This window comes from Neoarius graeffei, chromosome 1, assembly GCF_027579695.1.
Source record: "Neoarius graeffei isolate fNeoGra1 chromosome 1, fNeoGra1.pri, whole genome shotgun sequence".
NCBI classification, from domain to species: domain Eukaryota; kingdom Metazoa; phylum Chordata; class Actinopteri; order Siluriformes; family Ariidae; genus Neoarius; species Neoarius graeffei.
The window spans coordinates 80919091-80937042 of NC_083569.1; the positions used below are offsets into that span (position 1 = coordinate 80919091).

Sequence of the window (17952 nt, forward strand, 5' to 3'; positions counted from 1 at the left end):
CACGTCCCCGCCCTCTCCAGTACAGCAGGTGGCAGTCTAGTAATTACACATTGATTTTAATTGCATGTCTGTGAAGAAGACTGTCAGCACCATAGCGCTAGTCTGACCAAGGTCACTGCTCGGAACTTCTCACAAGACTAAAAGATGGTCGTAATTCTTTCCTCAGGCAGGGCTTGAAGTGGGCCGGAACGCACTGGAACTGCGTTCCTGCACTTCTTTATTTTCACCGGAGTGGCAGCGCAGTTGTGTGCGAAGTTTCCCCATTTGTTTGTCTGGCACTGCCTCAACCACAGGCTTGAATTAGCAGTTGGGGATGTTTTAAAGCAGATCAATGGCATGAACAACTTTAAGATCTTCTTCGACAAGCTGTACAGCCTTTATCACGCTTCGCCAAAAAATCAGCGCGAGCTGAGCAGCTGTGCGCAGCGTGTTGAGCAGCGCCTTCTTGTTATTGGCCGCGTCCTTTCCGTGCGCTGGGTCGCATCCAGCGAGCGCACCGTGAGAGCGGTTTGGTGATTAGTGAACTTAGTTAAACTTAAAGGTGTTTATGTATGTGATTAGTAAACTTAAAGGTGTTAAACCTTCTTTTGCTTTTCTTTTAGTGCAATACGTGCACTAATTACTCATTTTTTTAGTTTTGAAACTTAATGTTGTGATGACTTGTTTTTATTAGTTTAAACTTAAAATGATGCAATGTTTTTCTGTTGTTCTTAAGGTTATCAACCTAATCAAGCCCTAATCAACCCCTTCATCACCTTTGAACTTCAATAAAAAACAAAAAAGGGGGAAAACTGAGTGTTCCTTGTGACCAAAGCTCTTTTGAAGTTGGGGCACAAAACTGGGGAAAATCATACACAACTTGACAATATGGTTGTGGTTCTTAGTTCTGATTTGTTTTTACTCCAGCTGTCTACAAACTAAGACACTTCGTTCAAAAATAATATCTCAGAGTCATTGTGAAAACACATCTGTTCAAACAACAAATACTGTAGCACAACAACAGATGAAAAGAGTAGAGCATTGTCCTTATGAGCCAAGTTTTGCAAAATGCGTGAAGGCAATACAAAAACTGTGAAGTTTTCAATTAAAAAATTTGAACTTGATTTGAACTTATTTGAATGACCGGAATGGCATTGTCAGAAAATCAGGGTTCCTGCACTTCTTTTTTTCCACTTCAAGCACTGTCCTCAGGGAGCGAGTTTCAGTAGACGGCGAGACTAGGAGCGAGGCAAAACCAAAAAAGGTGTATTGCCGCTACTTGCCCAAATGGCAGGACGAATTTAATTTTGTGAAGAAAGTCAGTTCGATTACCGACTTTCCGAAATTTTCGGAAAGTTCGACTTTCCGAAATTTTCCCTTATTTTGAGTTAAAAATCTGGGAAATATCCCTTTTTTTCAAACCTCAAAGTTGACAGGTATGACCAAGACTCCTGCGCCAAAGTCGTTCTATATGTCCCCGCTCCGCACAGGCTGAGGCAGCCTCGGAGAGGGAGAGAGCGAGAGAGAGAGAGCGCTTTTGCACACACCTCTGTAGCTTGTCATATGGGGTAAGATGATGTCACTTTTGCACGAGCGAACAGGTCTTCTTTTTGAGACCTAAATTATGTCACACATTTCTCTATCCTTTGTTTTTGTTTTTTTTTACTGGCGCAAACATACATCGAAGTCACTTCAGGTTTCTCCACGTGTATCTTATTAATAATAATCATCTCATCTGACGTGATTAGAGATTGGAGGAGCTCATGCCCCTGTTAGCCCAAGGTGTCGTCCTACCCTCTTTTAACTACGCACATAACAGAATGCCAATTCTCTGTTTATTTTTCTTGTTGGCTGATGACAATGTGAGAAACTTAGTTGGCTTTCAATCTTGCAATCAATTTTGCCATCAATAAATAACTTTGTGACATTATTACTGTTTTGTTTTATTCCATGATGTATTTTACAGAACATGAGTATTTAAAATGCAAATATTTATTTAACAGGTTGGGCACATGTGCCAGGGATGTTTACTGACATTTACTTATATATTGCCTTTTCAATGTATTAAATTCATATTCTGCTGCTAAAATTACGCCAATACGCCTAAGGTGACTTGACTTGGACTTGACTTGCCCAAGACAAAAAAGACTTGGGACTTACTTGGGACTTGAAGGTTAAGACTTGAGACTTACTTGAGACTTGCACATGTGTGACTTGGTCCCATCTCTGCCACCAACTACTCCTAGCGATTTCGCGACTTCGCGCCCCCTTGCGTTGTGGCGGTGAATAACATCACGCACGCCTATTACTCCCCGCTCAACGATAAATTACAACTGTCTGCGAAAAGCTATCTGTGAAAGCCTTGTCGCAAGAGCATGCAGAGGCCCTTACCTTGACCAAGGAACTTTCCCCCTCTCCTTCTGTCGGAGCACTATTAGCTTCTGCACCCTCCCCATTATTGGGAACGTTATCACTGGGGGTTTGCTCGCTATTAGATTCCCCCTCAGGCCCTGTTTACATTATTTCGAATCAGCGGATCATCAGATTAACGTTTTTAAAACGATTCGTGTGCACACAGCAACGCCAATACACGATTCGCGTGCACACAGCAACGCCAATACACGGATACGCTAATCACATGACTAATTAGACGGCACGTCACATGATCCCAGTGCATATCGGGCATGCGCAAGTCACTCACCACTTGCAAGTGGAAGGATGGCAAGCGAACACCTTCTCCAGCAGATAAACACACCTGCCTGTGATGTTCATGTTCTCACTGAGTTTAAGCGCCTGAAGGAGGTTGAAATGTCTAAATAAACCTCAGTGCAGCTCAGCGCTTCCTCCTGCGCGCCAAATCACTCCGCCCTGAACAGCGAGTGCCCTCTGGAGGGTGCGCACTCCGGCCCTGCGCAGCTCACAGAGCGCGCGAGTGAAGCGCACGAGCAGTGATTCGGGACTGAGCCGCTATGTGTGTGATCCCAACGCCAGCGAATCAGGAAGGTGGATGTCACAGTGACGTTGTCCAATGACGACGTCAGCTAGAGCTCAGCACAGCGTATCCGCGTATCCTCAATGTTTACACAGCACCGGACCAGACACGAACTGGATTGAATACGTGGGCTCTGGCGGATTCCCGTTTCCCGGCGTTTTAATGTGAACGGACAGTGCATCCGCGAAGAAAACGAGACAGATATGGTCTAATGTAAACTTGGCCTCAGTACTAGCCATTCTGTCTGGGCAGGCCCGCACTAAATGGCCAGTTTGGCCGCATCCAAAACACGTCATCAAACAGGAGGACACATAAACCGAATAATGAAACCCCTCTCCCGGCACATTCAGAGTAAAATCTAAGTCTTTGTTATCTTTTATGATCATGTACACAAAATGTCTGAACGACACAACATGTTTAAGGAGTGGATTGTTGCTGGAAATCGCTATCTTCCTTATGGGTGATACCAGTTTACCATGACGAGATAGCGCTTCAATAAGGATTTCATCCTTAATAAAGGGCGGAATATTGGAAATAATTACTTTTTTAGAGGGCGCTGATAAAGGGAGCACTGAGGTGAAAGCACCATCAATTACTACTCCCTTTTTAACCATTTCATTTGCCAGTTCCACCGTCTCAAGAAACAAAATGACTGCCTTGTTCATACGGGCTGCAGAGAGAATTTTTTCGTGACCGACCATCTCACCAACAGCCAAACTACACTCTTCAACCCTGGCTTTGGCTGCTATTTTAATGGCATGCCGCCGCGTTAAAGACCCAAAACTTCCTGTGCCTGAGGCCACCATGCCCCAGATCGGGGCAGACGCCTCAGCAAAGAAATAAAACAAAAAACCGAACTACTCCAAATAACCCACCCAAACTAAACCTTAAACAACAACAACAACAAAAAACAAGCCATACAAAAAAAAGCAGCAAAAAAGACGAGAAAAGGTAGAAAAAGTAGTGAAAACAATGGCACAGCGGCCACACTCAGCACCAATCACACACTCGGACTCCGCCCACTTGCTCCGCATGCGCACGAGAGAGAGATAGTGAGAGTGAGTGAGTCAGACAGACATAGTGACAGAGACAGATAGAGAGACAGACAGACAGACAGAGAATGAGAGAGACAGAGACACAGACAGAGAGAGATAGAGACAGAGAGAGATAGAGACAGAATGAGAGAGAGACAGAGTGAGAGACAGAGAGAGAGAGACAATGAAAGAGAGAGAGACAGAGTGAGACAGAGAGTGAGAGATAGAGACAGAGAGACACACACACAGTGAGAGAGAGACAGAGAGAATGAGAGCGAGAGACAGAGTGAGACAGGCAGAGACAGATAGAGAGAGTGAGAGAATGAGAGATAGAGACAGAGTGAGCGAGAGAGACAGAGAGAGTGAGAGCGAGAGACAGAGACAAAGAAAGTGAGAGAGACATAGTGAGAGAGAGAGACAGAGAGTGAGACAGACAGAGTGAGAGATAGAGACAGAGACACAGAGAGTGAGAGACACAGTGAGATACAGACAGAGAGAATGAGAGATAGAGACAGAGAGTGAGACAGATAGAGACAGAGAGAGAGACAATGAAAGAGAGAGAGACAGAGTGAGACAGAGAGTGAGAGATAGAGACAGAGAGAGAGACACACACAGTGAGAGAGACAGAGAGAATGAGAGCGAGAGAAAGAGACAGAGTGAGACAGGCAGAGACAGATAGAGAGAGAGAGAATGAGAGATAGAGTGAGCGAGAGAGACAGAGAGAGACAGAGACAAAGAAAGTGAGAGACAGAGACAGAGAGTGAGACAGACAGAGTGAGAGATAGAGACAGAGACACAGAGAGTGAGAGACACACAGTGAGATACAGACAGAGAGAATGAGAGATAGAGACAGAGAGTGAGACAGACAGAGACAGAGAGAGTGAGAGAGAGACAGAGAGAGAGAAAGGGAGAAGCAAATGTAAAGGCACCCTCAATGGTTTGAGTAATTTGAATTTGTGCAAATTGCCCAGGCTCTTTCCCCACAGCACTCTGGGTCACAGCACTGGACACTGCACCATCTGCTCCATCTATAAGAGTAAAGCTTGATTAGAGAAATAAACGCTTTATTACTGACCCACAATAATCCCACAGGCGCTCACGAGCCCGATTTCCTTCTTCAGAGCCACGGAGGATTGTCCTTCTGCTTTCCCGGCTTGTGTCGCTTCTTCCCCGGCAGCAGCTGCCGCGCTCCCGCGCTGTCTCGGTCCGTCCGTCATGTCCACTTCGGTCTAGGACACTCGGTGGGGAAAGGCTCGGAGGGGACCGCGGTGTTCAGTGCCCTGTGTGACTGCGATCTGCAGCCTTGGCGAAAGTGTTCAGAGCGGGGAGGGATGAGCGCGGATTAGTTCCCTTTGGACAAATAGGACAGAGCTTCAATCCTCAGTGTGGACCAGCTGTGGGACACAACATCAGCATCCCCTGCGTCCTTCACCCACACAGCAGGGAAGAGATCAGAAGAAATACAGCCAGGAGAGCCGGTGGAAATGGGAGTCCAGCTTTTAGTTTCGATTGGTTTTTAATCAAACTAGTCAATGTGACCGGACAGTTTTATAATAAACTGAGAGCATATCCCAATAGGGATGAAGACAGTTCAGTGGAGTGTCTCCGTTATTAGGCTATTTCCTGTCTGATTATAGGCTGTATGTAATGTATATGGAATTTTCCGCCTTACCTGAGACTCTACCAAAACTGGGAGGAAAAAATAAATAATCCGATTAAAAAAATTAAATAAAAAAAGCCTCTTTCACCGCCTCAAGTAGCCTGAAGTGAATGTGAAGGTCCTCAGTGAGAACATGTGCTCCGACACTTCCTTGTTTTCAGACGCGGGATCTGAAGCTCAGTTCTCTCTCACTGGCCTGATGCAACAGCACTGGAGATTATCACCATGCTGATGACGCGTGTGTGTGTAATAGAGAGCGCTTAGTCGGTCTTTAAAACCCTTAAAGCAGTAAGTGACGTTATAACCAGTGTGGCCACGCCCCTTAACACACGCACATTGCAGTGACTACCAGTCTTCCATTCGAAACTCACATTGATCACACCTGGATAGCTTTCTTTCATCTCAGAAATATTGCTAAAATAAGAAATTTAATGTCACTACACGACGCGGAAAAACTAGTTCATGCTTTTGTTCCCTCCAGGTTGGATTACTGTAATGCCTTACTGTCTGGATGTTCCAATAAGTGCATAAACAAGCTCCAGTTAGTTCAAAATGCAGCAGCAAGAGTCCTTACTAGAACTAGAAAATATGACCCCATCACCCCTGTCTTATCCACACTGCATTGGCTCCCAATCAAATTTCGTATTGATTATAAAATACTACTATTGACCTTTAAAGCACTGAATGGTCTCGCACCACAGTACCTGAATGAACTTCTGCTCCTCTATGACCCGCCACGCCTACTTAGATCAAAAGGTGCAGGCTATCTGCTGGTACCTCGTATAGTGAAGGCTACATCAGGGGGCAGAGCCTTTTCTTACAAAGCCCCACAGTTATGGAACAGCCTTCCAAGTAATGTTCAGCATTTAAGCCTAGGCTGAAAACATATCTGTTTAGTCAAGCCTTTTGTTAATGGTGTTTATGAGGTAAAGGAGTAGATCTGGGGCGGCACGGTGGTGTAGTGGTTAGCGCTGTCGCCTCACAGCAAGAAGGTCCTGGGTTCGAGCCCCGGGGCCGGCGAGGGCCTTTCTGTGCGGAGTTTGCATGTTCTCCCCGTGTCCGCGTGGGTTTCCTCCGGGTGCTCCGGTTTCCCCCACAGTCCAAAGACATGCAGGTTAGGTTAACTGGTGACTCTAAATTGACCGTAGGTGTGAATGTGAGTGTGAATGGTTGTCTGTGTCTATGTGTCAGCCCTGTGATGACCTGGCGACTTGTCCAGGGTGTACCCCGCCGTTCGCCCATAGTCAGCTGGGATAGGCTCCAGCTTGCCTGCGACCCTGTAGAAGGATAAAGCGGCTAGAGATAATGAGATGAGATGAGGAGTAGATCTGGAGGGTCCTCAGACATATGCCGCTTTTTCCACTACCAACGCGGCTGAGTTGGGCTGAGCCGTGCCATGCTGAGTTGGGCTGAGTCGAGCTGAGTGGGACTGTTGGAGTTGCATTTCGACTACAACCGCGCTGAACCGTGCTGGCTGGAAGTGGGTGGACACATTGGGTGGAGTTAGCGAAAGTGGATGGACGTCACGTGATGTCGTTAGGTGGCGCAAACAGTGACATCAGTGACCTTTTAAGCGGTAGTCTCACGACCCGGAGAGTAAACAATAAACATGGAGGACATGGAGTCGGTAGTGTTGCTGGTCTTGGTGCTGTGGCTTGTTGTCACCGACAACGCCAACAGATACTGGCAAGAGCGTATAGATGAGGCGAGGCGCATAAGGCTTCAGAAATTCTCGTAATAAGTAATTCTTCTTCTTTCGGGTTTACGGTGTTTACAGATCCCAGCGTGCTCGCGGGGCGTGTGAGGACACTCCTCCTCACCAATCAGTGCACAGGGGAGTGTCTCCTCACGCTCCTAGCCCCACTCAGCAAGGTTTGGCTCGCTTCAGCCCTACTCCAAAACCATGCAAGTTTTGGGAGCTGAGTAGGGCTGAAGCGAGCTGAGTCGCGCCGCTCTGAGGTAGTCGAAACGCGAGCCGTGTCGGGCTGAAGTGAGCTGAAGCGAGCTGAAGTGAGCTGAAAAAGGGTAGTGGAAAAGGGCCAATAGAGTGTTTGGTAAACTGGGATGTATGGATGCTGTCAGTCCCCCACTCGCTTGCTCACTTGAGTTTGTTGACGGTGTAGTGGCTGCTGCTTTATATCCCAAGGCTCCCTCATGCCTGTGTTACCTTCTGGCTCTCCCCTTTTAGTTATGCCGTCATAGTTAGTTGCCGTAGTCCCTGCTTGTACTCAGTGCAATATGTATACTGTTCCTACTTATTCAGGTGACATTGGGCATACCTAACTAACAACCTGTGGCACCCCCCCCCCCCCCCCCAAATCTGTCCCTCTGGTTACGTCAGTACTAGGATCGAGGTGCTGACCTCTTCTGCTCCTCGGACCTGCCTGATCCATCCTGGTGCCCTGTGTCTGGTTGGAGTCTCATCACATTGTTCCTGTAGAGGATGGCCCCATGTGGACAGTTGAAAGTCACACTTGGAGGACACTCTGGACTCTTACAGTAATGCTTTTATGGCTGAGGACTACAGTTGACTTGCTAACTTTAGGACTGCAGTTGTCATGAACAGTTGTGCACTCAAGTTTCCATCAATGAAGAGTTTATAACATCAGCGAAACTGACTTCATGTTAAAATTGTTAATGTTATAGTCATGTTGTCTGTTGTTGCCCAAATGAGGATGGGTTCCCTTTTGAGTCTGGTTCCTCTTGAAGTTTTTTCCTCATGTCGTCTGAGGGAGTTTTTCCTTGCCATCATCGCCACAGGCTTGCTCGTTGGGGATAGATTAGGGATAAAATTAGCTCATGTTTTAAGTCATTCAAATTCTGTAAAGTTGCTTTGTGATAATGTTTGTTAAAGGAGCTATACAAATAAACTTGACTTGACTTATATACTTTACTATACACCTAAACTCCTCATTAAACTCGAGACATGTTATAAAATTTGTATATCCTTGGTGTAGCTCATGTATGTACGCAGTGTACATGGCTATACACTGTCAGAAATAGGGGTACAGTAAGAGTCCATTTCTGTCCCCAAAGGTACAATATATATATATGTTATGGCCCTTTTCCACTACCCTTTTTCAGCTCACTTCAGCTCGCTTCAGCTCACTTCAGCCCGACACGGCTCGCGTTTCGACTACCAAAAACCAGCACGACTCAGCTCGCTTCAGCCCTGCTTAGCCCCTAAAACTCGCACCGTTTTGGAGTGGGGCTGAAGCGAGCCAAGCCGTGCCGACTGAGGCTGGGGGCGTGAGCAGACACTCCCCTGTGCACTGATTGGTGAGGAGGAGTGTCCTCACATGCCCACACACGCCCCGCGAGCGCGCTGGGATCTGTAAACACCGCAAACCCGGAAGGAGAATAATTATGAATTACGAGAATTTCTGGAGCCTTATGTGCCTCGCCTCATCTATACGCTCTTGCCAGTATCTGTTGGCGTTGTCGGTGACAACAAGCCACAGCACCAAGACCAGCAACACTAACGACTCCATGTCCTCCATATTTATTGTTTACTATTCGGGTCGTGAGACTACCGCTTAAAAGCTCACTGAATCAGTGACATACAGAGCATCGTGGACGAGTTCGCGGAGCGCAAGGCTCGTCGTATGCCCTTCAAATAATGCGCGCAGTAGGCTATTGATGTTTTATTATGAGCCATGTACAGTATGTCGCCTAATGTTTTTTTGTTTCTGAGTTACATGTTCGTTTGAAGGACTTAATGTACAAAATAACATAGTTGCACCCCGTAGTGTTGAAATTGGTAAACACAGTGCATTCAGTGAGGTTTGCACCACCCTCCTTTTATTTCTGACTCTTCCTGTCACCGTTGCAACCTCTGAGCGCTCATTCGTATGCCCTTCAAATAATGTGCGCAGTATAGGCTATTGATGTTTTATTATGAGCCATGTACAGTATCCTAATGTTTTTTGTTTCTGAGTTACATGTTCGTTTGAAGGACTTGATGTACTAAATAACATAGTTGCACCCGGTAGTGTTGAAATTGGTAAACACCGCAGTTGCGGACATTTTGTAGCCTAAAATGATGTTATGATAAGCTTTAATAAAGGGCCCGGTCATTTGCCCCGCCCCCGGCCCGGCTCTGACTTGTTCCGCCACTGTCACTGATGTCACTGTTTGCGCTGCTTAACGACATCACATGACGTCCACCCACTTTCGCTAACTCCACCCAATGTGTCCACCCACTTCCAGCCAGCACGGTTCAGCGCGGTTGTAGTCGAAATGCAACTCCAACAGCCCCGCTCAGCCCGACTCAGCTCGACTCGGCACGGCACGGCTCAGCCGCGTTTGTAGTGGAAAAGCGGCATTATTTACCAGCTGGGAGGTCTGTATTGTGAAATACCGTGACCAAGGTCTTGAAAGTACTGACTGAGGCCCTCTTGGCCGAGATCAGTATTCAAGGCCGAGGTCACGTTATTTCACCATATGAACTGACCTTAAGCTGGTAAATAATATATTAATTTTTTTCTTTACCAAATTCTAACAGAAAACGAGAGCACCCGAAAGGGAAAACTGAGCCAAGCCGCCATTTTGAATCTTCATTCACGGCTGTAATGCAAATGGCTTCCTCCTCAGTATACAAGTGCACTTCCATGGCAGGAAAAAAACTACATTTTGCTGCCTATGTAGTCCCCTATTTATACAAATAGGAGTCATTCAGGATTCAGCCATGTTTTTGCTTGGTGTTAGCAAATTACAGGTTATTAGCTTTCTCCTGAAATGATTTCTTTTATTTCTTCTTCCTCAGGGTAGTAAAACTCACTTTCGCTGTGAACACTGTTGTTATCACTATCCATGCTGTAAAATTAATGCTATTATTCTGAGAAATGCTGGCAGAAATGTATAAGATTTTTGATAATCTCATAAATCTTATAAAAAAAGATAAATGTTGACAAAAAATTCTACTTTGTTTGTTATTGTTGTGAACGAGCGAGTCGCCAGAGGTCCGTAACCGGGGTCCATAACTGGGGTCCATACCATAGGATACGGACCCGGTCACCAGCCAATCAGAGCACAGGATTTGGACTGCGAAAAAAAATAATTAACAGTTATTCCACAAAATAGAGTTGTATATGAGCTGATAGTCAATGAGGCATGTATCGCCGAGTTGACTATAAGCCATGTACGACGAGATTGAGTGGAATAACTGTTTTATTCTATCCACATTCACTGGATTTTGAGAAACATTCTAATTTTTTTGTAAATTTGATAAATAAAAATGTTATACAAAACCAACGGTGTAGTTTTGGTATTAACATTGGTGGGGACATAAACCCAATGCCAACCCCCAGTGGCGCCAACTTCAAGTCAACATTAGAGGGTCACAATATTTTGCTCCATTGTATTCCACCAAAAGAGTCTCTATCATCTCTCCAAAGTCCAGACTTTTAAAATGTGAAGTTCAGAACTGTAGTAATTCATCTCATCTCATTATCTCTAGCCGCTTTATCCTGTTCTACAGGGTCGCAGGCAAGCTGGAGCCTATCCCAGCTGACTACGGGCGAAAGGCGGGGTACACCCTGGACAAGTCACCAGGTCATCACAGGGCTGACACATAGACACAGACAACCATTCACACTCACATTCACACCTACGCTCAATTTAGAGTCACCAGTTAACCTAACCTGCATGTCTTTGGACTGTGGGGGAAACCGGAGCACCCGGAGGAAACCCACGCGGACACGGGGAGAACATGCAAACTCCGCACAGAAAGGCCCTCGCTGGCCACAGGGCTCGAACCCGGACCTTCTTGCTGTGAGGCGACAGTGTTAACCACTACACCACCGTGCCGCCGGTGTATGCTCCTTTCCCTCATAAATGGAAGTAAAACACATACGGAGCCTTAAAGTGCATATTCTGGACCAATTTCTTTTTTTTTTATATGAAAGTATGTCCCTTTACACACTCATCCAGAAGGGTGATTTTGCACAAGGCCATCTGTCTACAGCAGAAAAAAATAAAATAACAAAACACGTCTGGAAAAATCCCAAGGGAGTCTGGAGCCAGATTCGTGACGTCACCTGCGGAAGCGCCAGCAGGCTGCAAGAGCTTTGCACGGTTTCAGTGCACAGCCTGTGTAGACCAAGCGCTCCCATTTCTCTCTCATTGTCCGGTCTTTTGGAAAATGATGAGTACTAATCCCATCAAGATTGGTGTTGCTACACCCTCCTATGATACATCTGTTAACCATTTTAATAATTACGTGATAACGTTGAAGAAATTTGCAGAAAACCACCAGGTCGTTTTCTCATAAACAAACCAGCGCTGATGTAGGATTCAGAGGGAGGCGTCCCGCACGCGACATCACGTAAATCAATGTTTGCCGGGAAATCCAAATGCCAAGTTTTTTCAGAGGCGGACCAATTCGCCTCAAATGGCTTGATTTCAACTGAATTTTTATGGTATTGTGCAAGGTAAAAAAATTGCACAAAATGCAAAATGTGACAGATATTTGATCAAAGTTTAATATAAAATAGGAGAATTACATTGATCTTGCTCCTGAATTTACCCGTGATATGCACTTTAAACACTGTGTTCCATGAGGCTGGCAGGGGGAGTAGGCTATCTCCTGTGTGTGATCTTTAACTAGTTTTAGAATGCTAGTTTAAGCTGATATGTGACTGATCTAATGGTAAAACAGGATGAGGGCTCTAGAACTTTTTTGACATGTTAAAAGGTTACAATTTTACTTGTGAACAGAATGTATGTGAATTCTGATTGGTTGTTGTTATATTATTGCCCTTTTGTTGTCTTCTTGAGCCCAGAGTGGAGAGGGAGGGAGAAGAGGGAGTGACAAGATTCTGCAGAAGTGCACATTGTGTTCTGGTCAAGGAAAATTGTGTAACATGCATTTCAATTCAGAACACGCTTAATGACTTCTGTAATGTTAAATGAAACGAATGACAGACAAGGAGACTGGATAATAAAGATGTATTAACTTTAGTTATAGTGCATTATACTTTCCTTTCCATTATACCTATACTTTTATACTACATTATACATTTAAGCCTATATCTAAACTACTGCTATATTCACAATATTCACACTTTCAACCCAAACCCATCCAGTCCAGCCCTTGCTCTTCCATAAAAGAGCCAGACACATATGATTTAATAATGTCTTTGTGACCTTAATGAACACCAGTTGTTGTCAGTATCAAGTTGGATTGTTATTTACATGCCACACAAATTTAGAAAACAGTCATATTCGTATGCTGTCATTGTCGTTTTTACACACTGAATGCAAACTGTTGTTAACTGATTCATTTTACAAGCTAATCTAACGTTATGTTTCTCAAGGACAGTTTGCTAGCTTGTTAGCTAGCAGCCGGTCACTGCACTGCAACCGCACTTGCTAATTGACATGATAGCCAAACTTGCTTGCTGTTTTCGCGACCATGCCCCCAGAGCAAATATTCATGAGTGAATTTTGCATGGTGTTTCACCCAGTGGAAACCTACAGTAACCATTTGTGTACTGCACACGCAGTGTGATGATTTTTTTTTCTTCTTCAATCAGAAATATTGGTAGGGACATATCAGCTGTGGTTTGATATTGGTAGGGACACATGCTTACTGTCCATACCCAATTCTATGCCTATGTACAAAACGTCCAACAAAATAATTTCCTCTTAGAATGTAAACAAACTTGCGAAATGACAGTAGCAATTTGTGAAAAATGTTATAATAATAATACTACTTGAAAAATAAAAAAAAATACTTTCATTCCATATTTTGTTGCTTTTTTTGTATTTTTTGAGAATTGGTTTTCAAGTAGAGTTTTTATTTTGTCCTCGGTTGGTTCAATAACACGCGCTGCCATTTTGTTTTTCTCTACTCATGGTATATGAGCTGATATCTTAGTAGTAGAGTAGCCAATCAGAGCATGCAATTGCTTATATCCAGTGAATGTGGGTAGAGTAAACACTAATGTACCCCCTAAGGCTCATTATTGGACCTTAAGATAACAATGTGTACCTTTTTAATGGGCAACACCTTTTTGGGCAGCATGGTGGTGTAAGTGGTTAGCCCGGTCGCCTCACAGCAAGAAGGTTCTGGGTTCGAACCCAGCGGCCGGCGGGGGCCTTTCTGTGTGGAGTTTGCATGTTCTCCCCGTGTCAGTGTGGGTTTCCTCCAGGTGCTCTGGTTTCCCCCCAGTTCAAAGACATGCAGTTAGGTTAATATGGGATGGTCTTGGGCTGAAGTGCCCTTGAGCAAGGCACCTAACTCCCAATTGCTCCCTGGGCACTGTTAGCATGGCTGCCCACTGCTCTGGGTATGTATATATATATGTGTGTGTGTTTGTTCACTGCTTCAAATGGGTTAAATGCAGAGAGGAATTTCACAGGTGTGTGATGGATAAAGTTGTTGCTGTTCTTCTTCTTCTTAGGGCTAAAAAGGTACAGTGGTATGCAAAGGTTTTGGCACCCCTGGTCAAAATTGCTGTTATTGTGAACAGTTAAGCAAATTGAAGATGAAATGATTTCCAAAGGGCATAAAGTTAAAAATGACTCATTCCCTTTATATTTTAAGCAAAACCAGTTTTTTTTATTCTCATCTTTTACATTTTTAAAATGACAAAAAAGGAAAAGGGCCCGAAGCAAAAGTTTGGGCATGGCTAGTACCGGTACCTATTAACACCCCCTTTGGCAAGTATCACAGCTTGTAAACACTTTTTGTAGCCAGCTAATAATCTTTCAGTTCTTACCGGAGGAATTTTCACACATTCGTCCTTGCAAAAGGCTTCCAGTTCTACAAGTTTCTTGGGCTGTCTTGCATGCATTGCTCTTTTGAGAGCTATCCACAGATTTCCAATGATGTTTAGGTCAGGGAACTGTGAGGGCCAGGGTAAAACCTTCAGCTTGTGCCTCTTGAGGTATTCCATTGTAGATTTTGAGGTGTGTTTTGGATCATTGTCTTATTGTAGGACCCATCCTCTTTTTAACTTCAGCTTTTTTTAAAGATGTTGTGATGTTTGCTTCCAGAATTTGTTGGTATTTATTCGAATCCATGCTTCCCTCGACCAATGAAATGTGTCCTGTGCCACTGGCTGCAACACAACCCCAAAGCATGATCGAGCCACACCCATGCTTCAGAGTTGGAGAGGTGTTCTTTTCCTGGAATTTGGCACCCTTTTTTCTCTAAACATACCTTTGCACGTTGTGGCCAAAAGGTTCTATTTTGATTTCATCAGTCCACAGGACTTGTTTCCAAAATGCATCAGGCTTATTTAGATGTTCATTTGCAAACTTCAGACACTGAAGTTTGTAGCTAGGAGGCAGGAAAGGTTTTCTTCTGATGACTTTTCCATGAAGGTCATATTTGTTCAGATGTCGCTGCATAGTAGAACAGTGCACCACCACTCCAGGGTCTGCTAAATCTTTCTGAAGGTCTTTTGCAGTCAAACAGGGTTTTTTATTTGCCTTTCTAGCAATCCAACGAGCAGTTCTTTCAGAAAGTTTTCTTCATCTTCCAGACCTCACCTTGATCTCCACTGTTTCTGTTAACTGCCATTTCTTAATAACATTACAATCTGAGGAAACAGCTACCTGAAAACACTTTGATACATTCTTGTAGCCTTCTCCTGCTTTGTGAGCATCAATTATTTTATTATTCAGAATGCGAGGGAGTTGCTTAGAGGAGCCCATGGCTGTTGATTTTAGGGACAAGTTTGAGGAGTCAGAGAATTATACAGCTTTGAAATCTGCATCATCTGACCTTTCCTAACAAAGAATTTGAACAAGCCACAGCTCAATAACTAATTAAGGTCTGGAACCTTGGTAAAAGTTACCTGAGAACTCAAATGTATTGGGGTGCCCAAACTTTCGCATGGTGTTCCTTTTCTTTTTTCACTCTTCAATTGTACAAAACAAAAATAATACACAAATCTTGCAGAAAACGCTGAAAAGAAATGTGTCGTCTTTACCTTTATGCCTTGTGGTGATCAGTTCATCTTCTGCTCACTTAACTATTCACAGTAACAGACATTTTCAGTCAGGGTGCCCAAACTTTTGCATGCCACTCTACATATACAGCGCCCTCCACATTTATTGGCACCCCTCGTTAAGATGTGTTGAAAGCCTTAAAATAAATTCAATTTTTATTGCAGAAGCATAATCTCACACTGAAAATTGTAGAAAAATGTAACCTTTAACTCAAGTGAATTAAAAAAAAAATCCCTGATTAAGAAATAATTATTTTTCATAAAATCACCTGTTCTACAATTATTGGCACCCATAACAATTCCTAGAAAATAAATGCAATTGAAGCATTTCTGTCATTTCTACTGTAGTTTATAAAGTTGATCAGAGTATCTAGGAACCTTTAATTAGTAATTCATCACATCCTGTTTCCCTGGGGTATAAATATGATGTTACACAGAGGCCTATTTCTCTTATCCACTCTTCAACATGGGAAAGACAAGAGAACACACCATTCAAGTAAGGCAGATGTGTGTCGACCTTCATAAGTCAGGCAGTGGCTACAAGAAAATAGCCACTCGCCTACACCTGCCCATATCTACAGTCAGAGGAATCATCAAGAAGTTTAAAACAACTGGAATGGTGGCAAACAAGCCTGGACGAGGATGCAAGTTTATCTTGCCACCACGCACAGTGAGCAGGATGGTAAGAGAAGTAAAAAGTTCTCCAAAGCTCACTGTGAGAGAATTGCATCAAAGAGTAGCATCTTGGGGTCACAAAGTCTCCATAACAACCATCAGGTGCTATCTACATGCCAACAAGCTGTTTGGGAGGCATGCACGGAAAAAGCCTTTTCTCACTTACAAGCATAAACGTAAACGTCTGGATTTCGCTAAGCGGTACTGGGACTTCAACTGGGACCATGTGCTTTGGTCAGATGAGACCAAGATAGAGCTTTTTGGCAACAAACACTCTAAGTGGGTCTGGCGTAACACAAAAGATGAGTATGCGGAAAAGCATCTCATGCTCACTGTGAAGTATGGGGGAGGATCGGTGATGCTGTAGGCCTGTTTCTCTTCCAAAGGCCCTGGGAACCTTGTTAGGGTGCATCATGAACTCTTTGAAATACCAGGACATTTTAAATCAAAATCTGGTGGCCTCTGCCTGAAAGCTGAAGATGGGTCGTCACTGGGTCTTTCAGCAAGATAATGACCCTAAACATGTGGCCAAATCTACACAAAAATGGTTCACCAGACACAAAATCAAGCTCCTCCCATGGCCATCTCAGTCCCCAGACCTCAACCCAACTGAAAACCTGTGGGGTGAGCTGAAGAGGAGAGTGCATAGGAGAGGACCCAGGACTCTGGACGATTTAGAGAGATTGTGCAAAGGGGAATGATCAAATATCCCTCTCTCTGTATTCTCCCACCTTGTGAACTGTTATAGGAGAAGATTAAGTGCTGTCTTGTTGGCAAAAGGGGGTTGTACAAAGTATTAACATCGGGGTGCCAATAATTGTGGCACACATGATTTTTTTAGAAGAAACCTTTATTCGTCACATGCACACTTCAAGCACAGTGAAATTCATCCTCTGCATTTAACCCATCTGAAGCAGTGAACACACGCACACACACCCAGAGCAGTGGGCAGCCACACCAGAGCGCCCAGGGAGCAGTCAGGGGTCAGGTACCTTGCTCAAGGGCACTTCAGCCCAAGGCCACCCTACATCAACCTAACTGCATGTCTCTGAATTGTGGGGGAAACTGGAGCACCCGGAGGAAACCCACGCAGACACGGGGAGAACATGCAAACTCCACACAGAAAGGCCCTTGCCGGCCGCTGGGTTTGAACCCGGAACCTTCTTGCTGTGAGGCGACCGTGCTAACCACTACACCACATGATTTCATGTAAAAGAATTATTTCTTAATGTGGGATTTTTTTCCCACTGAATAAATGCACTTGAATTAAAGGTTGAATTTTTCTCTCTTTTTGCATTGTTGTCCTATATTATTTAAAAAAAATGAATTTATTAGAGGGGTGGCACGGTGGTGTAGTGGTTAGCGCTGTCGCCTCACAGCAAGAAGGTCCTGGGTTCGAGCCCCGGGGCCGGCGAGGGCCTTTCTGTGTGGAGTTTGCATGTTCTCCCCGTGTCCGCGTGGGTTTTCTCCGGGTGCTCCGGTTTCCCCCACAGTCCAAAGACATGCAGGTTAGGTTAACTGGTGACTCTAAATTGACCGTAGGTGTGAATGTGAGTGTGAATGGTTGTCTGTGTCTATGTGTCAGCCCTGTGATGACCTGGCGACTTGTCCAGGGTGTACCCCGCCTTTCGCCCGTAGTCAGCTGGGATAGGC

At 44.5% G+C, this 17952-nt stretch overlaps 1 protein-coding gene across 1 annotated transcript in view; it reads right to left on the reverse strand.

The window, feature by feature from the left end:
• The window catches only part of slc7a8a (solute carrier family 7 member 8a), a 77713-nt gene extending 71790 nt beyond the window's left edge, over positions 1–5923 (reverse strand). The window contains exon 1 of the mRNA XM_060936901.1: positions 5081–5923. Coding sequence (XP_060792884.1) covers positions 5081–5222 — 142 coding nt within the window. The 5' untranslated portion in view covers positions 5223–5923. The remainder of the gene's footprint in view (positions 1–5080) is intronic.
• Positions 5924–17952: the final 12029 nt, after the last annotated feature.